We start from the raw sequence: 27745 nt of genomic DNA, 5'->3' as shown, positions 1-27745 counted from the left end.
TTTCGTAGGATCCGGTATCCGGTTCCGGATCCGGTAGGATCTTAAGCAGTGGATCCGGTATCCGGCAGGATCCTAAAAATCAGGATCCGGTGCATCTCTAATAATTATTATACTTAGTATATTATAGTATAGTATATTATATTATTGTACATTATTTGCATATCTTATCTTGTTCCTTCTCTACAATAAGACAAGCTTGTAATTGGTTGCAGTAATTACAATATCCAACCCTAATACCAAGAATTTGAAGGCCTTTTTCTCAGTTTTAATGTTGGCATAGTTGCTGCACTTCGCCTTTGTAGGGCAGACTATCGTAGTGTAATAGTGGTCAGTGCTCAGCTGCTGCTGTTTGTCATGGTGATGCTAGGAGCTGTGTGAGGAGGACAGGAAACAGGAAACAAAGCTGCAGCTGCAGGTGTTCACGCGGGGCAGTGGACACTATGAATCGGGAAGGGCAGAGTGGAGAACAGGATATGGAAAAACAAATTACATGAATGAATGAATGAATGAAAGAAAGAACGAATGAACAGTTGGATTCATATGGAGGGAGGCTGAATAGGGTAGATGGACTAACACATGTGGAGTTAATGTTTGATGAATACATGTAAGTTATGACAAAATAAAACTGGATAAATGTGAAAAATCAAATGTAATGCATTATGTAATGATTGGAATATGAAAATAAAGATAATAATAATAATAATACTTTCGTTTTACATAGCGCCTTTCAAAACACCCAAGGACGCTTCACAGAATGTTGTGTTGGAAAGTGTGAGTGTGTGTGCGCGTCAGTGTGTGAGCGTGTGTGTGAATGCATGTAAGTGAAAGTGCTTGTGGAACTAGCAGCCATAAGCCTCCAGGAAGAGATGTGTCTTAAGGTGTTGCTTAAACATGGCCAGTGAAGGGGCATCGAAGTAGATAAGTGTAGTTGCATACGTAGATTAACTTGCACTTCAGATTAACACAGCAGTGTGACATTAGCCACGTCTACATGATGTTTTTAATTCCAAGTGATTCAGAATGAAATAGTTCCGTCGAGTTTACATTGCACTTTCATTTAATTCAGAATTGTAAAGTGTTTACAGGATGTTTTCAAAGCGGAACTAGACTGCCTGTGCAGTCGCCTTCGACTGCTTAAGGTATATCCCCGAAACGCGACGCTTCCAGTCCCCAATCATTCCTACCATTCCCGTCCACCTTTTCATAAACGTTTATGATAAATACAAAATATAAAATAAATATATTTAATATCTATACATAGATCAATGACGTGCATAGGCTTAAAACCAAATGACTATTGTGAAAATGAAGGAAAAAATGGGGCAAATGGTAACACTGTTTTAATGGTTCACTATTACAGTGGATATACCACATTAGGTACAGTGTAATAACCAGTGTAACAATATTTAATACCACGTAATACCAGTTTGACACCATGTACCAATTTTGTACTTATATCATGTAGGCTATTTGTGTGTAAGTGGTATTAGATGGTATTGCATATTTTTACACTGGTATTACACTAGTATTACATGGTATTACATATTGTTACACTGGTTATTACACTGTACCTGGTATTGCCTATTTTTACACTGGTATTACACTAGTATTACATGGTATTAAATATTGTTACACTGGTTATTACACTGTAGGCCTACCTGATATGGTAGAATCACTGAAATGGTGAACCATTAAATTAAGGAGTTATCGGGCAAATCAATCCACCCAGTCAGAAGTTATGGGCCAAATAAAAATTCCACCATCTTGAAAGTGTTGACCTCCAAACTCGAATCAGTTCATGAACCTACCCTGCAGCGTTAACACACCAAATCTGGGACAAATTCATCCAACTGGTCAGAAGTTATGGGCCAAACAAAAGTTCGGCCATCTTGAATTCAGCCATCTTGAAAGTGTTGACCTCCAAACTCGAATCAGTTCATGAACCTACCCTAGAACATTCACACACCAAATCTGGGACAAATCCATCCACCCGGTCAGAAGTTATGGACCAAACAAAAATTCGGCCATCTTGAATTCAGCCATCTTGAAAGTGTTAACCTCCAAACTCTAATCAGTTCATGAACCCACCCTAGAGCATTCACACACCAAATCTGGGACAAATCCATCCACCTGGTCAGAAGTAATGGGCCAAACAAAAATTCAGCCATCTTGAATTCGGCCATCTTGAAATTGTTGACCTCCAAACTCGAATCAGTTCATGAACCTACCCTAGAACATTCACACACCAAATCTGGGACAAATCCATCCACCCGGTCAGAAGTTATGGACCAAACAAAAATTCGGCCATCTTGAATTCAGCCATCTTGAAAGTGTTAACCTCCAAACTCTAATCAGTTCATGAACCCACCCTAGAGCATTCACACACCAAATCTGGGACAAATCCATCCTCCCGGTCAGAAGTAATGGGCCAAACAAAAATTCGGCCATCTTGAATTCGGCCATCTTGAAATTGTTGACCTCCAAACTCGAATCAGTTCATGAACCTACCCTAGAGCATTCACACACCAAATCTGGGACAAATCCAAACATCCGTTCAAAAGTTATGGCGTTAACACGAAAGACCTCACGCGGCGGACGCGGCGGCGGACGCGGCGCACGCAAAACCATTACATCCCCGACGCTCCGCGTTTCGGGGATATAATTAAGTTATATTCAGAATGAAATAAGAGTTCATTCTGAATGAAATGTCTCATGTAAACGTGGCCAGTGACTAATCAGCGTGAAAGTGACAGGACGACGACCTATGATTCAGTGTCTTTGATAACGAGCGCCGATGGTGATGTGATGTGTATTTCCCTGCAGAGTGCCCAGCTGTCGCAGATCGTCAACAGCCTGATGCCCCCCCACAGCCTCTCCCCGTCCTCCTCCCCCGTCCCCAAGCACTCCCTCGCCAACGGCTGGGCCGGCGCCGGACAACACAAGAGACCCTTCGACAGGTACACTATGCGCTCTCAAAGACAACACACACACAGTTAGTCATTAGTCCTAGAGAGTTAGTCCTAAAGAGGAAAGTCACCAGAGGATCTTCAGATGTGGATAGTTTACTGTTTTATTGGGCACTTGCTCAATAAAACAGTTGGGCACTTGGCCAATAAAGCTATCCACATCTGAAGATGCTCCGGTGACTTTCTTCCCATAATACACCAGATTGTTAAGTAAAGGAGGATATCTTTCTCATCTTAGTCCTGGCTACCTCTTTAGGAAGTCAATGCATAGAACATTTTCTTTACAGTGTTCAACACTTGGAGAGAGCAGGTCCAACTAGAAGCGTGTTGAATTTGACTTGAATTCTGCAAGTTTTTGAATTCACACTGCAACTTCTACTCGTGGGGATACATAATGAGTGTGAATGATGCATGAAGAAGATTGCTGATGCTTTCGCTTTTTTTGTGTCTTTGAATTCATGATGCGTCATCAATGTGGATGATAAGGGCAGAACAAGACGAGCTGCCTCACTGGCTGTCTCTCCTTCCTCCCGGCGGCATCAAGGCGATTATTATTTGCCTGCTTGGTGAAAATCAGCCCACCTGGAGGTGATGGTGATGGAGGTGGTGGAGGAGGTGAAGGAGGAGGAGGAGGAGGAGGCCGGGGGCATTGTACCCTAGCCAGGTCACGCTGCTCCTGTGCTGTACTGCTGCTGCTGCTGCTGCTGAGGTGGATGATTCAGCTTGCCTTGCTTCCCTCTCTCCCTCCCTCCCTCCCTCCCTCCCTCCCTCCCGCCTTCACGTCCCCCAGAGGAGGGGAGAGGAAAGCAAACAGGGCGCCCAGGGGGGCTGTAGATTGTGTGTGTGTGTGTGTGTGTGTTTGTGTGAGAGTGAGTGAGCGAGAGAGAGTGTGTATGTGTGAGAAAGTATGTGTGTGTGAGTGAATGAGAGGAAGAGAATGAGCGTGTGTGTGAAAGTGTGTCAGGAAGGTGTTTTATTGCATTATGTGTGGGAGAAAGGGACATAGAGAAAAAAGACAGACGGAGAGAGGAAGAGACAATGGCGGAGAGAGAGAAATAGAGAGAACAGAGAGGGAGAGAGAAAAGAGAGAGAATAGAGAGACAATGACTGAGAGGGTGTGTGTGTGTGTGTGTGTGTGTGTGTGTGTGTGTGTGTGTGTGTGTGTGTGTGTGTGTGTGTGTGTGTGTGTGTGTGTGTGTGTGTGTGTGTGTGTGTGTGTGTGTGTGTGTGTTTATGTGTGTGTCTGTTTATGTGTGTGTCATGGCTCACAGGGCCTAGTACATCAGGATTGCTGCCTCTCCACTGACCCACATTCATCTCCCCCAAATGGAGACACATGTCCTGGTCACACACACACACACACACACACACACACACACACACACACACACACACACACACACACACACACACACACACACTCAGAGACACACACACACACACACACTCAGAGACACACACACGGAGACACGTGTTGACGGTCACACACACACACACACACACACACACACACACACACACACACACACACACACACACACACACACACACACACACACACACAAATGGTGACACTCACAGCTTGTCCTGGTGTCCTGGTCGGCCCGTTCGGCAGGAAATGGAAAATGTCTGAGCCTTCCAAGGTCACCGAGGGCAACCGTGATTGCTTCCATCTCCACAGATGCTCCAGATTGTCACTGGTTGTTGTTAGAGCCAATCTACCTTTACTTTATTTTCTCCCCATTATTTCCTCCCTCTTCTCTCCTGCGTTTATGTTGTGTCGCTCTCGAGCTGCTGCCCATTTTCACGGATGTCCAGTCTCCAATGTCTTTTTTTTCCGAGGATGTCCATTTAAGTAGACAGGAAATGAGGTCTGGCTGGTGGAGGGCTTTTGTAGCGCACTGCAATTTGCCTGCATGTGTCCTCTGTCTGTTTGTCCGTCTGTCTATCTGTCTGCCTGCCTGCCTGCCTGCCTGCCATGTACTGTAGACAATGATGAGAGTGTCTGTCTTAGGGGTCGACCGACAGGGTTTTTTTAATGGCCGATGCGATACCGATTTTTTTTTCATCACCCTTGGCCAATACCCGATTTCCGATACCCGATATTTGGGGCCGATATGGGTTAAAAAAAGGTTAAAAAATGACAAATATTCCAGGTCTGAAGTTAAAAATAAACATTCCTTTAACATTATCAACTTGAGGTAGAACAATCAAGTAATAAAATAATCAAGTGTCTTGGTGCTTTAAAAAAAAAAAACATAAATATATATGACATAAAATAATAAATATTGCGAATCGGCCAAAACCACACGTGTATCGGCCAATACCGATAAACTTAAAAAATGCAAATATCGGCCTGATATCGAACCGATATATATATCGGTTTATCCCTAGTCTGTCTGCCTGTCTGCTTGCCTGCCTATCATGTGGACATTGATGACAGATCTGACAGTCTGTCTCCAAGACACATTATGATAATATTTTCTTTTGCACTCTTATAAACCACGAGTTTATCGTGTAGATTATTTTCTAAACTCAATAAAGAGGTGGACTATTATTTTATTACATACAGTATCTGGCAGTGCCAGGATTTCATATATATGCAGTGCTGCAAGGTTTTTTTTCCTGACACAGGAGATAGAGAAACTAGGCTCAGAACTCAGCCACTCATCTGATCCATCCCTTTTCTAAACCAGTGTGGGGGGACACAGTAATATAAAGGAAAATATAGGAAAATTAAAAGGACATTGCGAGTAAATATGTGTTGTGAGGGTCAATCCGGGGTTTGCCCGCAGCATTCCAAAGAAATGTGCCATCCTTGTTAAGAAGGTCCAATAATGATGGTGTCTTTGGTATTTTTTGAATGTTCCATTCACTAGGCTACCATTTGCAGTATTTTCCACCAAGAGCTTCAAAAGGCTCTACTTAGGAATGCTGCGGGTTAGCTCAGGATCACTCCTCACTACACAACATACTGACTTGCCCTGTCCTTTTTATGTTCCAGTGTTGATTTTACACCACAGTATCCTTTTAAGGCAAATGGCGTCACAAACCTGTAAAAAATACATGTAGATTGAGGCAGTTTCACATCATCACAAACTAACACTACTCGTCCCCTCTAACCTTGTTATGCCTGGAATTTCTGTATTCTTCCCACACATTGTACACTGTTGCTGATTATGTCCTGATTATGTCCTCTGTTGTAAGTTGTGTTAGATAAAAATGTAATGTAGTGATTACTGTATCAATGGGCCTTTTTCATGTGGTATTACACACCTTTGATTCAATGTGTTTAAACTTCAAAGCAGGTACAGGTTGCATCTGGTACTTATTTTCTAAACCAAGGCGGTATTTGTCAAATAGCAACTTGTTTGATGTCACTGCAAAAATGGCTAATCATCTGCTCTTCTCTCCTCTCTTCTCTCCTCTCTTCTCTCCGCTCTTCTCTCTGCTCTTCTCTCCGCTCTTTTCTCCGCTCCTCTCCTCTCTCCGCTCTTCTCGCCATTCTTCTCTCTGCTCTTCTCTTCGCTCTTCTTTCCACTCTCCTTTCGGCTCTTCTCTTCTCTCCACCTCTTCTCTTCTCTCCTCTCTTCTCTCCTCTCTACTCTTCTCTCCTCTCTTCTCTCTGCTCTTCTCTTCACTCTTCTCTCTGCTCTCCTCTCTGCTCTCTTTGCTCTTCTCTCTTCTCTCCACTCTTCTCTCCACTCTTCTCTCTGCTCTTCTCTCCACTCTTCTCTCTGCTCTTCTCTCCGCTCTTCTCTTCTCTCCGTTCTTCTCTTCTCCCTGCTCTTCTCTCTGTTCTTCTCTCCGCTCCTCTCCACTGTTCTCTCTGCTCTTCTCTCTTCTCTCTACTCTTCCCTCCTCTCTTCTCTCTGCTCTTCTCTTCAATCTTCTCTCTGCTCTCCTCTCTACTCTCTTTGCTCTTCTCTCTTCTCTCCACTCTTCTCTCCACTCTTCTCTCTGCTCTTCTCTCCACTCTTCTCTCTGCTCTTCTCTCCGCTCTTCTCTTCTCTCCGTTCTTCTCTTCTCCCTGCTCTTCTCTCTGTTCTTCTCTCCGCTCCTCTCCACTGTTCTCTCTGCTCTTCTCTCTGCTCTTCTCTCTGCTCTTCTCCACTCTCCTCTCTCTGTTCTTCTCTCTGCTCTTCTCTCTGTTCTTCTCTCCGCTCCTCTCCACTGTTCTCTCTGCTCTTCTCTTTGCTCTTCTCTCTCGTGCAGCGGTGGCGTGGTGTTCCACTCCGGCCCTCAGGGTGGTGCTGAGGGGGTCCAGAAGAAGCGGCGCGTGTGTCGGCGGAGGCAGCCCCTGGTGCCCGCCACCTGTGTCTCGGCCCGCACGCGGCCCCTCCACACCTACCACAAGCCACGCCTCTTCCACTCCAGCATGCCATGCTCCAACGCCCAGCAGGTAAATGAAGGAATGAATGAATAAATGAGTGAATGGATGAAATACAATTGATTAGGTTAACCTAATCGGCACATCGATTAGGGCAGGGTTGTCAGGCCCTGGGCGCTAATGTTGCCCTCGGCGTCATTTCATTTGGACCGCAAGATCATTTCAAATATGTATCACAGTTTTCCCAATATTAATATAGTCACATGTCTTGAACATGGCTTTCAGTGTGTCTCAGGAATATAAGTGGGACCAGTCCAGTGTAGCAGTGGTTTGAGTTTCCAATTTAGCTTTTGCTTCCAATGAATTTGAGTTTGACGCCCCTGGATTATCAGTGCGCATTCAAGAACTGACAAATGGATATTTACATTTGTGGATCAGTGCACTCTTATTAAGTTTGTTTTGGTGTGCTGCAGTTGTCTTTATATTAAATGTGTTGTAAACAGTGACTGACTACACATTGGCAAGGATTGTTCACCACTTTAATCATTTTATAAACATGCAGAAAAACTTGTTAAAACATGCATTTATATTAAAAATGGGTATTCATAAATACATCAATAATGATACTTGCTAGAGAGAAACTTATTGTATTGTGACTTGTATTGTGAACTTGCGTTTCAGAAACATTTGATTCCGTAGATCTGTATTGATAACCAGATCTATCTCATACTACTGTATATCTGCTGCTTTGGTAAATGAAGCAAGCATTTACCATTGAATTAGATTTGGAAACTATCCAGTGATTGGCAAGTACAGAAATGTTGGTATGTTTTGTCAAGTGCTTTCATGTTTTTGTTGCCAAGAACTCCCACGGTTGTATTTTCACTGGCTAAACATTGGCAAGCAGACGATTATATCTCCATTCAGTCATTTCATAAACATGCAAAACTGAAAAAGGAAAGCTGGGTTTGTTGGTGAAATGTCTATGTGTATCTTGACAAGAACTCCCACAGAATATGGCAGACCTTCATCAGACCTTCATCAGCCATTACCCAATCTTTCTTTGATACCGAAAGGATTATGAATACTGTGGACTCAGTGCTCAGTTTTTAAAGGTGCACCGTTTAATAGTTTCAGTACTTCATTTCTAGAATTCCTGCTGCCCATTTAGAAATGTTACCTTTTCCATGAATACGTATTACTGCCATCAAATTCTAAGTATTCATTATGACTGGAAAAATTGCCCTTTTCATACATGAAAATGGGGATCTTCTCTGTGGTCCGCCATTTTGAATTTCCTGAAATTGACATTTTCAGCTGCAAAACTAGTAAATAGTAGTTTATTATTTTGTAAATATTCATGAAAAGATTACATTTGGCAATAGGTAGCACAGTTTTAAGGAGCAGCATAGTTGCAATACTCTGGTCACCATCCTACACAGTGCTATTTTCAAGTAGTCTTATATATAGTACAGGAGCTTCACTGCTGGTTTTCTTGAATAAAGACTAAAAGTTAATGGAAACAATGCTAGCTACTACCAGTACCAATGGAAGCAGTACTAAAGTAGCAGCACTAGCTGAATCATAACACGTGTTTCCCTATGCTTGCCAAAGAGTAGTTTATACAGCTGAAATTCCTGATCTCGCACTGTCTGCATGGGTGAGTAGGTGAATAGAGAGGCTTGGAGAGCATGAGGACGGGCTTGTGTAGAGATGTCTGTGCACCCTCCAATTTGCGGCAGTCCACTGTTTTGCTTGCACTCTGCAAGGCCACCAGCTGTCTCAGTTTTCTGTATACGCCACACTCACTGGATATGGCAAACCACCATAAACCTGTAACTTACCTTGACCAATCTTCTTTTCAACCACAGATAGGATAATGACTGGAGTTTTTAATGCTATCGTCAAGGTCTCCTAATTATAACATACAAGAGCTTGACTTGGCTTCTTTCATAAAAACGGAATGGAGTAATACTCGCTGAATCACACTGTATGTTTGCTTTGAGTAGTTTATACAGCTCAGATTCCTCAACTTGCTCTGTCTGTCAACATAGTTGAATAAAAGGCAATAGAGAGTCTGGGAAAGCATGAGAAGCTCGGTAGTTGGTAGGGATGTCTGTTCACCTTCTAATTTGCTGCGTGTGCGTTTGCTGTACTGCACTGTACTCCACAAGGCCACCAGCTGCCTCAGCTGCACGTGTGTGTGTGTGTGTGTGTGTGTGTGTGTGTGTGTGTGTGTGTGTGTGTGTGTGTGTGTGTGTGTGTGTGTGTGTGTGTGTGTGTGTGTGTGTGTGTGTGTGTGTGTGTGTGTGTGTGTGTGTGTGTGTGTGTCCTCCAGGCAGGGCGTAGTGTACTGCCAGGGCTGGACTGGTAATCTGGCATGAAGGGCATTTTCTCAATGGCCTGACACAGTCTTCAGAGGATGACACTGCAGTTGTTTTCCTAGGGATTGTCTCACAAATTAGAGGGGGAGTCCCATTGGTCTGTCGTCAATATAGGCAGTGGATACACAGCCAGTCAAGATATAGGATGAAAGTGGCCTGTGTATGTGTTAGGGGCTGGTCTATGCCTAAAATGCCCGGGCCAGTTTTTCAGTCCCAGTCCAGCCCTGTGTACTGTAACATAGAAGCAGCAAGCCAACGTGGGCTGGGTTGTGTGTCTGTGGAGTGCACAGCTGTTTGGTTGTTTGTTTGTTTTTTTGCACACACCCTCAAAGGATTATAATTGAGGATCTAATTTTTGCCACCTTGCACATTAGAACACTGAGCACAACATGAGAGGGTCCTTCATCACCAGATTGGTTTAGCCCTGTTACATCTCCCACTGGACTGGCCTCAGCTGTTTTGTTTGGCCATGCAAGCTAACAGCTTCACTGGCACCTGTTGTAATATAGCCATTGAAAGGCTCAGGTTTATTCAGAGTTAATCATTACACCTTGTAGTGTAAAAAAGTCCCATCCAGACTCACTGTAATGCAAGTATCCAAGCAAGCACCATATTGCATGTTCCGATCTACTGTTTGCTATATTGACATACAGTACAAACGGCTCAATATCAGTGCTTACTCTTAAGGCAATATTAGTGCATATGACTGCTGTGACAGCAGAGACATGTAATGCTAGTACCATGCTCTGTTTAGACCAGGGATGGAAATAAGCACCCGTCCACCTGCCAATGACGGGTGAATTTGGCATTTGGCAGGTGAAATATGTCAACCCACCAGTCACCTTGACGGGTGAAATTTTTCCACAGGTGCCAGGTTAATGCTGAATTATACGCAGAATCCAACATCTAAGGTTTAAGCAAACTGGTAATGAAGAGTTATTGGCATCTCAATAACTGAATTTATGATTTTAGAATCTACCTGCCACAGTGACTGGTAAATTCTTAAGTTCCACCCCTGGTTTAGACACAGCAGAGCTCAGAGACAAGGACAGCTGTCTTCATCAGAGGCCTATCGGGTCTTGTTGTGAACTCGTTGAGACTGGTGAGAGAGGTGGAATGAAGAGTGTGTTAAAATTACACAGTGGAGCTAATCAAGGCCATTTGCATGTATGACGATTCTCTTCCACCCCGCTCCTTTACGCCCCTCTTGTGGTCTGACTCATCCCTCTACCCTCTTCTCCATACCTCTTTTTTCCATTGCTATCTTCCCTCCCTCCATCTGCCGCCCTTTTTCAGCGCCGCCGCCGCCTGTATTCAGCCGTCGTGGCATTCATGACAGTCTAATGAGGTGCTATGGGCTGGGACCGACAAAGCCTCCTATTCTAGTTGGTTGCACGGAGAGGGTCCTTTAGTTTAGCCTGCAAGTTCTCTCACCACCACAGAAACAATTTAGCCTCGACATGCCCGTGCCTGCTTGAGACCTGAGACGGGAAGGCTTGTGGAAACGTAATAGGGATATGAGGGACTGTGTCTGCTGGGAGACACGCCACTCTCCCCACTGTATCCAGGGAAGGGCAGTGAAGGGACACTTCAGGATTCTGTAGTTAGAAAGAGCACTTAACCCATTACACATTTGCTGTTACCACCAGAATGGCAATGCCCAAGTTATAGGGCAGTACTTAGGGCCCTGTGTTATGCCATAATAGTGTAGTACTGTGGTGGTTAACTTTTCAATGACTATTACAGCGTTCCACTGGTGGAATGGCTTGCTTTATGGGAATACATGCAGTCATTTGATACCATGAGCGAGAGTTTCAAGCCTCTGTGATTTGACGCTTGCATCCAAGAACAACTCGTGCAATTCTCTCTTCTCTTTTTTGTTCATTACAGCTCACACCTTGTGTCTGTCAAAGTACCGGTATGCCAAGAACATTTAGAAAGCATTGTCGGCAAAGCTTAGTTTCAGTTCTCACACTTTTATGACATGTCAAGGTTGCCCACCAACCTTCAACATCAGCAGCCTCTCCGTTGTCAGAGCTGTCCTCAGACACGTCAAGCTTTTTTGAGAGTTAGGGCGTCCGTGAATGTGTGGATGTTTTTGACATGCTCTTGTGCTGTCTGTGGCAGTCTGCTCTTCTGTCATTTGATGAATCTGTATTGGAGTCTGTGATCGTCTGGCACAAAATGTGAAATGGGTACAAGGTCAAAAAGAGAGTTTTAGTGTTTGAGTGCTTAAGCTTTAATATGGGTATAATATCTCAAGAGTGTTGATCCTAATTTGTGAATATGTCGTAATGCTTGTAATGATGATGACTTATATGTACCGGTAATGGTTTTTCTTGGCTTGGTATTTCCTGTGGTGTTATTAACGCTACCTTGTTCCATGCATTTAGTGTTCTTCGTGATCAGGAATGGATTGGAATGTAATGTTTTGTATTGATAAGTGTTAGCTACAGGGTTGATCGAGTTCAATGACAGATTCAAGGACTCATTCTTTCTCTGTATCTATCTTCCTTCATTGCCACTCGCTCTGCTCTTGGATTGTTTCTCTTTCTCTCAGGACTTATGGTGTCAATGTGAGCTACAGGTTTTATTGAGTTCAACGACACTACACACACCTCTTTTCTCACTCAACATTTCTCTACCTGTCTTTTTCCTTCTTTGTCACCTGCTCTCCTGTCGTTCTCTCTTTCTGTCATCCTGTCTTTCTCTCGCTGAACCGGCAATAAATCAAAACAAACAAATCTCTCTCTCTCTCTCTCTCTCTCTCTCTCTCCGTTTCTCTCCTTCTCAGGAGGAGGAGGATCGACTCTCCTCGGCTGCCTGCCCCAGCTGCCGGTCATGTGACCCCGTGTCCATGTGCGTGGACCCCTGCTGCCCTGGCAACCCTGGCCTCGCTGCCCAGAGGTTCCACGCCGTGCTTTCACTACGCTCAGGTGAGCACACAGAGGAGGAGGAGGGAAGAGGAGAGGAGGGGAGGGGAGGGGAGGGGAGGGAGGAAAAATACAGAGAAAAGAGGTGAGGAAGAGGAAAAGGAGGAGAGAGAGATGGCTTGCAGTTAACCTTGGTCTTACCATGCCTCCTCATTCATACAGACCAAATTGAGAAACGATTTCTGAAGTTAATTCTGTTGAAATTTGAAACGTGCATCTGATTAACCCAACCACTAACATTTGGAAGTGACGTGTACTCTGCTCGTATGTCGTTGTGTCATCATTCATCCCCCTCCACTATCCCTTCCTCGTTCGCTCATTGGTCCAGTTGTGTGGTGGCATGGGTCATTTCCTAGCTTACGCCAGGCTAACCATGTGTGTATACCAGAAACGACCTAAGATACAGTGTAGCCGAGGTCTCTGAAGAAGTTTCAACATGAATTTGCAGAATTCGCTGTGAACATGAAATGACATGACATGACATGACATGACATGACACTGACACGTTTAATTTAGCTAATCACACAACTTCTCTGGCTTGTCAGCCTGGGACATTCATAGATGAACATTCCAATTGTTTTTTCGCCGAACCATGTCACATCTCATTACCATAATATTAGCTCTCCTCTCCCCTGCCTAACATATTGAGCCTCCAGCCTTTTTATGCTCTTACTGTTTGCCCTCTTTTGTCCCGAGACCAGTGCTGAAATGATAAGAGTACAGTTGTATCCCACATCGTCTCTCTGCACAGCACAGCACAGCCGCTGGTAGTGTATGCAGAGGTATGCAGACAGACGCTGAGGTTGCACCGCTTAGAATGCTTCAGGAGGGCCTTGGAGTCTCAAGTGGAATAGTTACATAGTTACAGCACTGCCTCGGCTCTTTGTTTTGGCAAGCCAGCGTTTGCCTCAAATAGATGATAGGATAGAAACTGGATAGAAACAGTCCTAACTTCAAAACTTCATTGAATGTGGTTACGATGTAAAAAAAATAAGCAGACCAACACATTTTTACCTGGTCTGAATGAGAAGGTAATCATGCCAAGTATGCGTGATTTTTACCATATTTGGGGTGTAATGTGTTCGTGCATGCTTAGGCACAGTCTGCACAGCAACATGGCATACCAGAGTGTTAAGATAAGATAACACGCCAACTTGAACCATCTATCGCGTTCCTGCATCAAGTTAACACGTCCTTCACAACGTGCTGTGACAGGTTAGGTTTAGGTTTAGGTGGTTTTGGTCTGGGCACAATTTCGGTAACCTGGTTCTCACGATGGTTGTAAATGGCCAATTCCCTTGCTTGTCTCGCTGTCCTTGCCAAAAGTAAAAGTGCTAGAGGCGTTGCTTTAGCCTACTGACAGGTTAGGGTTAGGCATGGTTTTGGTGAGGGCGCAGCAGAGCATTTTTTTTTCGCGATTAGCAACAGAAATTCGCTGTGGCAACAGAAATTTGCCGACACGGCGAGAAAAACTGCGCCAACCCAGTCTCCAGACAAAATTGCTTTGCTGTGGCATTGAGGACCACGGCTTGGCTTTACTTGCAAAGGCGTCGCACCTCAACGCAGGAATGCACTGGCGTGAAATGAACACGCCTTAGCATGATGCCACACTGGGATGATGACAGCATGAGCATGACCTGAGTTGACACAGTGTCATATGTCGGAATGCTTTGACTGACTCTGGTGCACTGCTTGCTCCTCTCGCCAGACACTCCCCTCCCCAGTATGATCGCCTCTTATACTTGGTGTGCACATATATTATATTGCTTAATATAATCAGTGTTGCCAGATTGGGCGGTATCCCGCTCAATTGGGCTGCTTGGGATGGCTGTCTGCGGGTAAAAATGGCACCTAGCAGAAAAACCTGCCCAATTTTTGGCCATAGAAATCAATAGAATTGGGCGGGATTTAGTGCTTCCAGGTGGGCTTTGAGCATTTTTTTGGGCTGGAAATGGTCAGCTTCATCTGGCAACCCTGAATGCAATGTGTTGAACTGATATGTGGTGTGGTTAGGCTGAGCTACAGTGTCTGTCACACCACAACTCAAAATAACACTCTGACACATTTACAATCTCATGACATTTACACTTCAGACTGGTGTATTCCCACTTGTTTATCATTTCCTGGTACAGAGCAGAATGATGACACTGAATGTGTTACTGTGATGTGTACCCTAGCTGGGGCACGGTACAGATGTCATGGCATGAGTACACCGTGAATTGACATAATGCCATAAGTTGGTTGTCTGGTAAATCCCATTGCTACTGCACAATCGTTCCGATCTGAAAAGACAGCATGGAGTCTTCCCTCAGCGAGGGTACCAGATCATGGTCCCTGTCTCTCTCCAATCAGAGATCAGGCAGGCGTGGAAAGGCGATGACTGCAGTTTGTTTGAATAGATACAACTGACATGATTGTCTGGCTACGTATGGCAAATGTTACACATTCGTAACGCCCAATGAACAGCCGTTGACAACCACACACCCTCTACGTACGGTATTTACAGTAAGCAGGTCTGCAGACCTTATCTCACTTGTGATTAGGTCTGGTGATAACCAGGCAAATAAGTTGGGTCTGTGACTGACTCTGGTGCACTGATTTCTGCACTCCTCTCCCCAGATGCCCCCCTGTCATCGCACCTGCTGAAGGGGCTTCACCGTGAGGACTGGACCCTGCGGCCGCTCCAGATCACCACGCTGCCCCACAGCCCCATACGCTACCTCAGCTGCGGACGCAAGCAGCCACGACACACCTCAGCCTTCAGTAAGTGCACAGAGGGCGGTATACTAATGCCTCTTTTCCACTGGCGGTTTCTGGTAGGCCTATAGCTCGAGAAAACGTTACTCAGCCGCCACTTTTTTGCTTTTTGAATGGGCACGACACAGCTCAATCGTAAAGCAAAAAGTGACTGCCGAGTCGTGCAGTGTTGAGCTGTAGGCCTACCAGAAAACCAGCAGTGGAAAAGAGGCATACGAAGCTGGTTCAGGAGTAAGCCAGGTTAACCCCTTAAGACGCGGCTTTATACATTCGTTGTTACCAGTATGGTAATGACCAAGTCGTGGTGCTTTACTAAAGGGCCTGTGTTGTGTCATAGTATTGTAGTGCTATGGTAGTTACATTTCAATGACTTACAGCGTGCCACTGGAGGTACGGCGCGCATTAAGGGGCTACGTTCAGAGGTAAATCAATCTAATAGAACAGCCTGGAGTCCTTAAGAAAATGAGGACTCTCCAGGCTCTTCTATTATGATTTATCTCTTAACTTAACATAGTTTACTCCTGAACCAGCTTCTCGGTATAGGCCCCAGGCCGCTCCAGCCGAGGTCATGTTACTTCCTGAAAGCTCTACTGCAGTGGTTCTCAACTGGAACAGTCTTGGGACCCACCATTTTCCACTCTCATTCGGTCGCGACCCAATTTTTTTAGCGTTCAAGTCTATTCAATGCAATTCTCAAAATGTAACCAAGACTCGAATGACTGGTTGCACATTATCTATCTCACATAAACATTCAGATTGTATCCATGACAACAGATAACACGGAGTTCACTAGCCTATCAAAATAAAAGTTATAAATTGTTGCAGGAAAAGTTGGATTTTTTTTTTAGAATTTTTTTTTTTTTTTTTACAACAAGGCTCCGTGACCCACCCATGACCCCTCTGCGACCTACTTTTGGGTTGCGACCCACCAGTAGAGAAACACTGCTCTACTGTACGTAGTAAGGACTACCTCTATGATCTATGTCAGAGCAGGTTTCTTCTCATCTACAAGGGCCTTTGGGGAGAGTAGACTATACATACCATGAAAGTTCACATTCATGTCAGTGCACAAATTGTATGGTCTAGCCTGAAGTCACGTGTCACTAGAAGGAAAAACTAACCGTTCCAAAAAACAAAAAACAAATCAACAAGAAAAAACAAACATACATGGTGCACACGTGGTGCACACATGGAGGGAATTAAAATCACAACTGTTTGTGGAAAATTAGCATGTATTTATTACTGAGGTTTCAATGTAAAAATGTTCATTTTTCAAACGTAGAGGTAATGGAAAGAGCTTGTATTTGTGCAGACATATGTTTGTGTAGTTTCCACTCTGGTACCTGAGGCAGACAAGAACATTGTGCAGTAAAAGCTGCGATGGCTGCAGACTGAATTGTGATTGATGACAGCTATTCTGTTTTCTATTGGCCTAGGAGGTGCTACAGACTCTAGGGTTTGCAGCTTTTGTCTGTATGAAATACTGGAGTGACTGAATTGTCAGATATAGTGTTTGGAGGCTGTTGACAGAAGATATGAATGGTTGCTGTGGGGTATGTTTAACCTACTTTTGGTACTCCACACTGCTGCTGTTACTTACCTTGCTGACTTACATGTATAAGACATGTGCTAAGCAAAATCACAGACCTACTAGGTTATTACAGTTGGAGGTCAATAATTGAGTCCTTGTTCGCAGTGAATACACGCCTAACAAATGACTGTTTCGGCTTGACAGGTCTTATCGACTTATCAACAAATGACTGTTTCGGCTTGACAAGTCACTACAGACAGTTAGACATGTACTAGTCTCTAATAATTAGTAGTTATCATATGCACTGTATTCTTAAGTGTAAGCCTTATCTTTAATCAGTCTTTGTAATGACAATCTAATGAAGGCCTGTTGGATGTGTTGCTATTGATGGCTTTTGGGTGTCAAGCAGGGTCATTACATGTCAACTCAGCATGGGGCTTCAAATCAGATACTTCATATCTACGTTATAGAAAATCAGGATTCGCTTTCAACTGCATCACTGAGTTCACGATTCGGGTTCAATTTAGCCCCGGGTCATTGTTCCCATCTCTCTTCATTTCCTGTCTGTTCTCCACTGTCCTATCAAATAGTAAATGCACAAAAGCCCTACAACATACATGTATAAAAATAAAAAAAAACATTCAATTCCACGAAACTGAACTAACAGGGAGTGGAAAAGGGCATAATTGTTGTGCAATTAGGAGATACCATTTAAAAATTGGGTGAAAGTGTCGGCACTTTTGCCAAACTAAAATTCCAGGCAATCAACTGAGTAGAAAGTAATATTTCATAGCCTGGTGGTCAGTAGTTCAGCAGTGAGGTTTGATTTTGTTAGTAAAAACATGGCATGCCACTTCTTCTATTGATACTCATTTGAATACATTCGTTTTGCGGGTATTAAAATGATTTCACTTCATCTGGTTAGCGATTGGGTGATTTGACATTGAGTCTCTGGGCAGCATTGTTTCCTCCCATCCCATCCCATCCGGCCCTTCAGCAGCCGCAGGCCGCAGCACAGGACGTGGTCACAGAAACTTTACTTAATCACCGATTACTCCGGGGCGGGCGGCCAGACTGTGTATCTGAAGTCAGCCGGAGTAGTCGTCATGTTGCAGTTGGGCTTGCTCAGGAGTCAGGACTGTTATGGTTCATTTGAGTGCCCCTTTACCACCCATCGCCTCAATCATTAATGGCCTGCCATTCCTCAGTGTGTCTGACCCTTGGTAAGACCCGTCAACCTGTGTGTGTGTGTGTGTGAGTGTATGCGCATGCTCGTGCGTGCGAGCGTGTGTGTGTAGTATCGTGTGTGTGTGTGTGTGTGTGTGTGTGTGTGTGTGTGTGTGTGTGTGTGTGTGTGTGTGTGTGTGTGTGTGTGTGTGTGTGTGTGTGTGTGTGTGTGTGTGTGTGTGTATCGTCAACCTGTGTGTGTCTGTGTGCGTGTGCATGCGTGTGCATGTGTGGGTTTGTGTATGGAGAATGTGTATGAGAATATCGGGTGAGACTGGGGAGCATGTTAATGATTTAAACACCTCCTGCTGGGCCCAACCACAGAGCAATAATAGTGTGTTTGTGTGTGTATGTATGTATGTGTGAGAGAGGGAAAGAATGAGAGAGAGTGATAGAGCGAGAGAAAGAGAGAGTGAGAGAGCGATAGAGAGAGAGAGCGATAGAGCGAGAGGGCGCTTCAGGGGAGGGCGCGCACCGTGGCGTAGAGGCCCCCACCCCATGCAGCTCTGTTGATTTCCTGTCAATCTCAACAGCACCAGCACCAGCATTCCACTGCGGAGGCGGGCATGGAGCTAAAAACAACATCACCATTACAGGGGAAAAAAAGAACAAAATAACAAAATCATCCCACGAGAAAACACTCCCTCCCCTCTCTTCTGCCCTTCCCTAGGTGGTTGACTCCCTTACTCTCTCTCTTTCTCTCTCTCTCTCTCTTTCTCCTGCACGCACGCACACACACACACACACACACACACACACACACACACACACACACACACACACACACACACACACACACACACACACACACACACACACACACACACACACACACACACACACTTTTGCTCCCAAAAGATGGAGCAGTTTTCATTTTCCTTTGCCAATGGGTGGGAAGACGATAAGATTACAGCCAGCAAAGGGAGGATGAGAGGGCAGGACGAGGGAGGTTTTTTTTTTTTTTTAAGGCAGAGGGAAGAAGAGAAGGAGAAATAAAAAGGGAGGAATCGGTCATTGAGGAATGGGAGGAGAGGTGGAGGCATTGTCCTGTCCTCTTATCTCAGGGTGTCAGGCCACATGGCTAGCCCACATCTCCAAACATCCCACACACACACACGCAGGCACGCACACACACACACACACACACACACACACACACACACACACACACACACACACACACACACACACACACACACACACACACACACACACACACACACACACACACACACACACACACAAACACACTCACAGACACACAATCACACACACACACACACACAAACACACACACACACACACACACACACACACACACACACACACACACACACACACACACACACACACACACACACACACACACACACACACACACACACACAATCACACACACACACAGGGCATATTACCCACATGATTAACACAAATACACTCACAGACACACATTCCCGTTACACACACACAAAAGCACACACATGCATCTAGATATACGCAAACACAGACACATCGTACGGTATACGTGCATACACACATTTCGCACACGCACACACATACAATACATGTAGCCTACGGTACATGCAAACACACAAATAATACCCATTACACTGTCATTGAAACAGACACACACACTTGTCCCTTAAATGTTTCCAACATCCATTCATCCATCGTACCCAGACAAGGGCAGGGCCAGCTACTGTATATACATCATTCAGCAGCCCTCATCTGGGGCCACCAGTCAGGGCTCAGCCTGCCACAGCGCCTGGTATGGGGGATTACAGTGGGATGGGAGGCTAGCTTCATATGTGCTCCAACACGCTCTTTACTTACACTTACAGTCAGGCCCCAGTGTTGCCAGATGAGGCTGATGATTTCCAGCCCAAAAAATGCTCAAAACCCGCCTAGAAGCTCAAAATCCCGCCCAATTCTATTGATTTCTATGTCTAAAATTGGACGATTTTCGCACGTTTTTCTGCTAAATGACATTTTTACCCGCACACGGCCATCCTAAGCAGCCCAATTGGGCGGGAAACAGCCCAATCTGGCAACACTGTCAGGCCCGCCGATGGGGGGACAAAGGGGTCAGTTGTCGGGCCCAGAGGGTGGAGGGGCCCACAATTGGGACCTCATTACATTGTAAGTATTGAGGTGGGGGCCATTACAGATGGCTTTGTCCCGGCCCAGCAAAAGCTGCCAGCGGCCCTGCTTACAGTACAATGGCTGCCTGACACGACAACCTCTACTGGGGAATTCCTGCCCTCCCTACCACCCAGCCTCACTGCCTGTCTGGTTGGTTAAAGCATTTGTATAACAGTGACTTATGTGCAAAGCCTACCTTGTGTTCTCTAAATTGTAACTTGGAAGTAATATTGTACCGTAAATTCAGAGCATTTTGTAGGAAAGTCGTGGATGGAACATATGTAGAACAAAGTATGTCTAAAATGTGCTGTATTTCGTATGTGGCATCTGTCTGCCTTCACAATGGAATTCTCTTCTCTGATTGGCTGATGTGGTGACCATTCATTCGTGGAACGGGTCAAGTGTAACTTAGACGAGCATAGAATCTTTGTTTGAAATGCCGAGGGTATCTAAGGGATAAAGTTGTAGGAATTGTGAACATGATCTATGGAAAATTAAATATTCACACCGTCGGCATTCCAAACAAAGATTCTAAGCGTGTCTAAGTTGCATATGTGTGATAGTGAAGTGTCTATCTCGCTCACTTGATTCTGGTGCAGTTGGCATGGGTTCCAACAACTTACCAGACAGTAATAGATTACAAAAAAAAACCCTAACCTAACGGCAGATTAGCTGGTTAACGGCCTTCGAAGTTGACCGGTTCCACGAAGTTAATGGCTTGGCGGAGGCCCCCGCCTCGCCATTAACTTTGTGGAACGGTCGACCTCAAAGGCCGTTATGCCTCACGTGTGTTGCATTGAATTTGAATGTATTCTATAGATGTACAGCATGTGGCAAGTGCACAGTAAGATACGGTGGTGTTATTCTCCCGCCACACAAACCCTTCACTGTCTTACTTACTGTCACGGATTCACACAAACACAGACTACAAAAACTGTCCCTCTCATCCCCTCTGCTGATGAATGTGTCTCATTACCTCCTCCAAGGAGGTTATGTTTTCGGTCGAGTTGGCTTGTCTGTCTGTATGTTTGTTTGTTTGCTTGTTTGTCCGTCAGCAGGATATCGCAAAAAATTGTGCACAGATTTGGATGACATTTTGTGATTTTGAGTTATTGGAAATGACAAAAGGCACCAGTGATTAAATTTTGGTGGTGATCCGGCTCACAATCTGGATCCAGGATTTAAAAAAAAAAAAGATTCTTAACCATTGCGGGAAATGGGACATTTTGACATTCCAGTTTCTAACAGAAGGCAGAAAAACCTGAACAAAATTAGGATGTAACATAGTCAAACGTTCTATCAAACAGATTCCTTGACGGAGGTCTGCACTCTCTGAGTGCATTTCTAATATTTGATCTGATTTTTGTCTCTGTCTCTGTCTCTGTCTCTCTCTCTCTCTCTCTCTCTCTCTCTCTCTCTCTCTCTCTCTCTCTCTCTCTCTCTCTCTCTCTCTCTCTCTCCATTCAGATTTCGGTCACACCCCTGTTCTGCCTCACAGGCGGAGGCCAAAGAGTCGCGGGGAGGCATCGGAGGTGCGGTGGGAGTCAGGGGTGCGCGGCCCACCCAGACGCACCCACAGGAGGAGGCCCAGGAAGAGGCTCTACCACGACAGCTCACTGGGTAAGCACGACATGGGGGAGACAGTGGGAGCCATATGTGCATAGTCGTATACAGTGGAGTAAAGGACTGAAGTCTTTCACATATTGCTCTACCACGAAAGCTCACTGGGTAAGCACGACATGGGGGAGACAGTGGGAGCCATATGTACAGCAGGCTCTACCACGACAGCTCACTGGGTAAGCACGACATGGGGAAGACAGTGGGAGCCATATGTGCATAGTCGTATACAGTAGAGTAAAGGGTTGAAGCCTTTCACATATTGCTCTACCACGACAGCTCACTGGGTACGCACGGCAGAGAGCAAAGGGATCTAGTACAGGGTTTTGGTAGTGCAAGGGTTCCCCAGTCTTCATTTAACTCAAGGAAGAGCGCGACACTGCTTCTTCACAGTTCACCACTTTTTTTTTCTTTTTCTTTTTTTCTTTGGTGCTGACGTTTCGGCACTAGGCCTTCATCAGAGTAACCATACCACAAGTGAAAAGACTTCTTAAATAAACAAGTGCATCATGGGACACCCAATAGGAGGTCCCTCCCAATAATTACAACATGGATGTGAATACTATTTACATATATACATATAGATTTTAAATCTGCGTGTACCAGGAAGTCTCTCAAATTTTTCCCTCTCTTAGGGACAAACACGGGAGGTTCGGAAAACTCACTGGTAAGCTGGGGGTCGGTCGCCAGAATATGCCAGTGTTTCCTAATGGACTCTTTTATCTTTGGAAATTTTGGAGTATAAGTCGTAATAAATGTTAATGGGGTTTTGTTGTCGGGTGTTTTTTTGTGAGTGAGAAGATGTTCTCTTGAACTGTTGAGTGCTGTATCATGTGCCTCTTCCACCCAACTACTTGGATAGCCGTGCGCGTAAAACTTTTCTTGAAGGCACTCTGCCTTGTCAACGAAATCCGCGGTGTCCTGACATGCAAGGGTTCCCAACATCTCCCAGCTTGGGGCCGCTTGAAATTTTCATAAATGTTCAGGGCCCACCTTTGGTTCAGTAAACAATATAACTCCAATGAATAGTCAGCAACAACACAGCAACAAATATTATTTATATTTTTTGAAAATGTCTTTTTTAAAAATACCTTCGGACCACCAACGGGCCCGGGCGGCCCACAGTTTTAAGAACCACGGTGGTAGAGGGTTGAAGCAGAAATATTCTAGTAAGAGGAGATAGAACGGGTACATAGAAATTAACGGTGAAGATTCGTAACGCAAATATGGCGTCTACCCGCACATCTCCCGCCTTTCTGGTAACAAGAGCCAATGTGCCTGCTGAGCTGCGTTGCCAGTGATCCAATCATCTGGCTGCATCGGCGCACGCGAAATTATGCACATGCTCAGTTTTGAAAAGCCGTTGCTCTCGTGCCGTTATGGAACTACTGCGCCTGCGCTCTGTCAAAAAAACCGTGAGAAAAGTGGCTCAAAAAGCTTTATTTTGACTCGTATGACACAACCAAGTAGTCTAGATTGATCAGTTTTTCACGGTCGTTTCAACCATATGGTTTTCACAACCGCTGGGTTCCCCTCCGTCCTATACTCAGTTTCCCCATTCATTTTTCCCATTGACTCTCAGATCTGGTCTACTTAATCGCGAAATAGCACCCCGGAGGCGTCACCAAGATGGCCGCCATATGTCCCCTCTCATTCTAGAATCTCTCTGGTTGAAGCCTGTTATATGTTGTCACACTCGTGTAGCAGCAGCTGGTCTGTTTTCAGAGGATGTCGGCTCACTGTTGTTGGTACGTGGGAGAGTGGAGCATGTAGAGATGACCTATTGGATGATTGATGACTCACATTTTATGTTGAAATCATCCATGACCCACATTTTATGTTGAAATGAACCAAAATAGACCCCTTGTCTGGTATAACAAACTAGACCATGTTTATTACATTATTTTACAAAACAGTATTTTTAATGCCTATTATTGTATAGTGACCTTGTGTAGAGGACTGAAGCCTGTTGCATATTGGAACACCAGTTGAACATACAGCCGCTGCCTTGGTTTCAGTGTGCGTTGCTGAAGAAACTTTGACACATCCCACGTCCTCATTGACAAGTTGCTTTATGTTTTGGTGTGTGTGTGTGTGTGTGTGTGTGTGTGTGTGTGTGTGTGTGTGTGTGTGTGTGTGTGTGTGTGTGTGTGTGTGTGTGTGTGTGTGTGTGTGTGTGTGTGTGTGTGTGTGTGTGTGTGTGTGTGTGTGTGTGTGTTGAAGAGGAGGCAGAGCTACTGTCCAGCTTGGTGGTGCCCCCCAGCCCAGAGGAGAGTGCTGAGGAGACCCTGACCCCCCTGCCCCATCACACTCGCCATCGGGCCACAGGGGTGAGACTGACTCACTTGCCCTCATGCTGAAGCAATCTGAATATTGTCCCCAAATTCATACGTAACATGTTAAGGTTATTGTATCGGCATGGCCGGCGTGCACGGCCAGTCCTGTTCAACACCCCACCACCACCACCACCACCACACACACACACACACACACACACACACACACACACACACACACACACACACACACACACACACACACTTTGCCATTCATTCCAACAGGACACCGCTGGCCGCCGTTGAGTCAAAATTGAGTCGGATTTTACAAATGCAGTGTGAATGTGATGACAGTCTTGGGCAAGGTTTTGCTAATTTGGTGGTTGTGGTCTTGAACGAAGAGAAGACACCGGAGCAGCTCAGATGGGTGGGATGCTTTTTCTTTTTAATTCAAGTGCACAACATGTTAGGGACTAACGTTTCGATGGCAAGCCATCTTCATCAGAGTCCATGGACTCTTGGACTCTGATGAAGATGGCTTGCCATCGAAACGTTAGTCCCTAACATGTTGTGCACTTGAATTAAAAAGAAAAAGCATCCCATCTGAGCTGCTCCGGTGTCTTCTCTTCGTTCAAGATTACTTGCCTCCCTCCCGTTGATGCACCAGATGTAAAAACAGAAGCGCGTGGAACCCCTTTTTTGTTGGTGATTGTTGTATTTTGGAAAACAGCAAAACATGCACATGAGCAATACTGTCAGATATAATGAATCATTTACACAGAAACAGGACAGCCAGATCAACTGAACAGCTTGGATTGATGATACTTTATGCTTAGCCTGTTGAATTGAGATGAATGCTGGACTAAACTACTATGAATGTTACTATTTTGCGAATGTTGTGTGGTAAATAATTAGTGCTTCTTTGTCAGTATGTACGCAGGAGGAATGGCGAGAGCACCAAGTATAACATTGACAACATCGTGATCCCCATGTCCCTGGCTGCCCCCATCAAGGTGGAGAAACTCCAGTACAAGGACATTGTCACCCCCAGGTAACGTTACTGGGCTGGGGCCTCTCCTGCAGTCACTTGCAGCTCTCTGGCAACGGGGAAGTGGCGTGTGTGTGTGTGTGTGTGTGTGTGTGTGTGTGTGTGTGTGTGTGTGTGTGTGTGTGTGTGTGTGTGTGTGTGTGTGTGTGTGTGTGTGTGTGTGTGTGTGTGTGTGTGTGTGTGTGTTTGTGTTTGTGTGTGTGTGCACGTGCGAGTGTGTGTGTGTGTGTGTGCACGCGCGTGTGTGTTTGTGTGGTTGTATGTATGCATATATGCGCACTTTCATGTGTACTGTATGTGTGCGTGTGTGTGTGTGTGTGTGTGTGTGTGCGTGCGTGCCTGCGTGTGTGTGTGTGCGTTTGTGCACGCATGTGCGTGTTTTATAGTTTTCTCTTTGTTTTGTGATAAGACAACAGAGATAAATCAAGTACAATTCAAATACAAAAAGCCTTCATAGAGAGCACAGTTGGAACTTCAATGACATGTTCAATCCAGATCTCATCTGGTCAAAATGTGCCAAGTCATGTTCATTGTCTCAGCCTGTCAGGCGGAAGCATGCTGTGTGAACCAGTTGGGGAGTCTGAGTTTGAATTATGTGTTTTGTGAGTTTGTGAATAAGACTGAGTGAGTGTCTGTGATTCATGCTGAGTTAATTTAGTGTAGTGTTTCTCAACGGGGGCGACACAGCCCCCCAAGGGGCATTGGGGGGCGTTGAGAAGGATACAGCTGAGAGGTGGCGGTGCTTAGTTGCCATTGGGGAGCATTAGTCCATTTATTTTTTTAATACTAAGGGGGGTGTTGTCAGGCTTATGATGAAGGTAAGGGGTGTCGGGAGGCTTGTGATGAGGCCCAGGGGGTGTTTGATCTAAAAAGGTTGAGAACCACTGATTTACTGTGTTTGAATGAGAACTAAAATGTCATCATGACATTAGCTTACATCAGCCAATTTAATTGAGGAGGTTCCTACGTAAGCAACTCACTGACAGAGAAGACATCATTTCCTGCAACAGGACAGGCAACGTCTAAAGCCATGGAAAATAATCTGTGTTGTTCCTACCAAATGTAGGGTGTCAATGATTTCTTCAGATGCAGTGCGTCACCCGGGTATTTTGATAAACGAAAAATGTTCCTTCCCTACGCTTACCAAAATATTTTCGTTCACATCATAGGGAAGTATGCATAAGAGCGTCATAAATACGTTAAGCTGTCATGAAGAGAGCTGTCATAAATGCGTTAAGCCTGTGTGCGCGGTAAGGAGAATGCCATTCAAGTCTCCGTTTCTCTCTGTTTATATACAAACACTACCCAAAGTTTTTTTTTAAAAACTGAGTTTTTTTAAAGCTTCGTTTTTAGATGAAAAACAAACGAAGGGAAAGGTCCACGTATATCAAAATACCCAGGTATGTATACACAGCCACTGAGTCTGTGGGACAGCCGTGGCCTAGTGGTTAAAGAGTTGGTCTTTCGATCTAGGGGTTGCAGGTTCGAATCCCCCCTGTCCTCTCCCTACATCTCCATGGCTGAAGTGCTCTTGAACAAGGCACCTAACCCCACATTGCTCCAGGGACTGTAACCAATACCCTGACAAATAATAATGAATAAATGAAAGCGTCAGCTAAGTGCAAGGTAATGTAACGTAATAATGAGTCTACTGGTATCTGTCATATTACATTACATTACATTACATTGCATTTGGCAGACGCTTTATAACCAAAGCGACTTTCAGAAGAGGACATAATCAAGCCAACATCACAAGCAAATACAAAGTGCACAGGAGATATACAGAACAACAAGTGCAATTACAAAGAGGGGTTAGTTTTTTTTTTGTTTTTTTTTTTTAATAATAAAGAGGAAATAATGAGAACACACACACACAAACACACACTCACAAACTAAACTAAACTAAACATAATGTCAGGATTCTGCCCTGGGGCAAGGCCAGTTCAATCATTAGTCTAGTAGATTCTCTCGAAAGAGGAATGTCTTTAGTTGTTTCTTGAAGGCTGCAAGAGAGGTGCTTAGTCTTGCTGCCTCTGGGAGACTGTTCCACCACTTGGGAACCACAACGGAGAACAATCTTGACTGGGAGTACCTAGAGCGACTGGATGGCAGAGCCAGACGGCTTGTGCTGGATGAGCGCAGATCTCTTCCAGTAACATAAGGCGTTAGTAGGTCCTTCAGATAAGCTGGGGCCGTTCCTGTGATGGTTTTGTAGGCAAGGGTCAATGCCTTGTGCTTGATCCGGGCGGCGATCGGTAACCAGTGCAACTCAATAAATAGAGGAGTAACATGGGTCCTTTTGGGTTGATTGAATATCAACCGTGCCGCCGCATTCTGGATCATCCGCAGAGGCTTTAGCGCACAAGCAGGTAGACCTGTCATGAGTGAGTTGCAGTAGTCAACGCGGGACAGGACCGTGGCCTGGACCAGTCGTTGTGTAGAATATTGTGTCAGCACAGGTCTGATATTCCGTACGTTGGACATCTGGATTCGACAGGTCCGGGTGACCGAGTTGATGTAGTTGGAGCATGACA

General features: G+C 45.0%; 1 protein-coding gene across 1 annotated transcript in view; it reads left to right on the top strand.

Moving 5' to 3' along the window:
- kansl1l (KAT8 regulatory NSL complex subunit 1-like) overlaps positions 1-27745 on the top strand; it is a 61497-nt gene that overhangs the window by 20437 nt on the left and 13315 nt on the right. Inside the window, exons 5-11 of the mRNA XM_063213446.1 lie at positions 2824-2957; positions 7182-7368; positions 12475-12616; positions 15233-15376; positions 21738-21890; positions 24111-24217; positions 25093-25214. Coding sequence (XP_063069516.1) covers positions 2824-2957; positions 7182-7368; positions 12475-12616; positions 15233-15376; positions 21738-21890; positions 24111-24217; positions 25093-25214 — 989 coding nt within the window. The remainder of the gene's footprint in view (positions 1-2823; positions 2958-7181; positions 7369-12474; positions 12617-15232; positions 15377-21737; positions 21891-24110; positions 24218-25092; positions 25215-27745) is intronic.

The sequence above is a fragment of the Engraulis encrasicolus genome, chromosome 13 (genome assembly GCF_034702125.1).
Source record: "Engraulis encrasicolus isolate BLACKSEA-1 chromosome 13, IST_EnEncr_1.0, whole genome shotgun sequence".
Classification (NCBI taxonomy): domain Eukaryota; kingdom Metazoa; phylum Chordata; class Actinopteri; order Clupeiformes; family Engraulidae; genus Engraulis; species Engraulis encrasicolus.
Note: the sequence above shows the minus strand (reverse complement) of the source record. Positions and strands in the feature narration are given on the sequence as shown.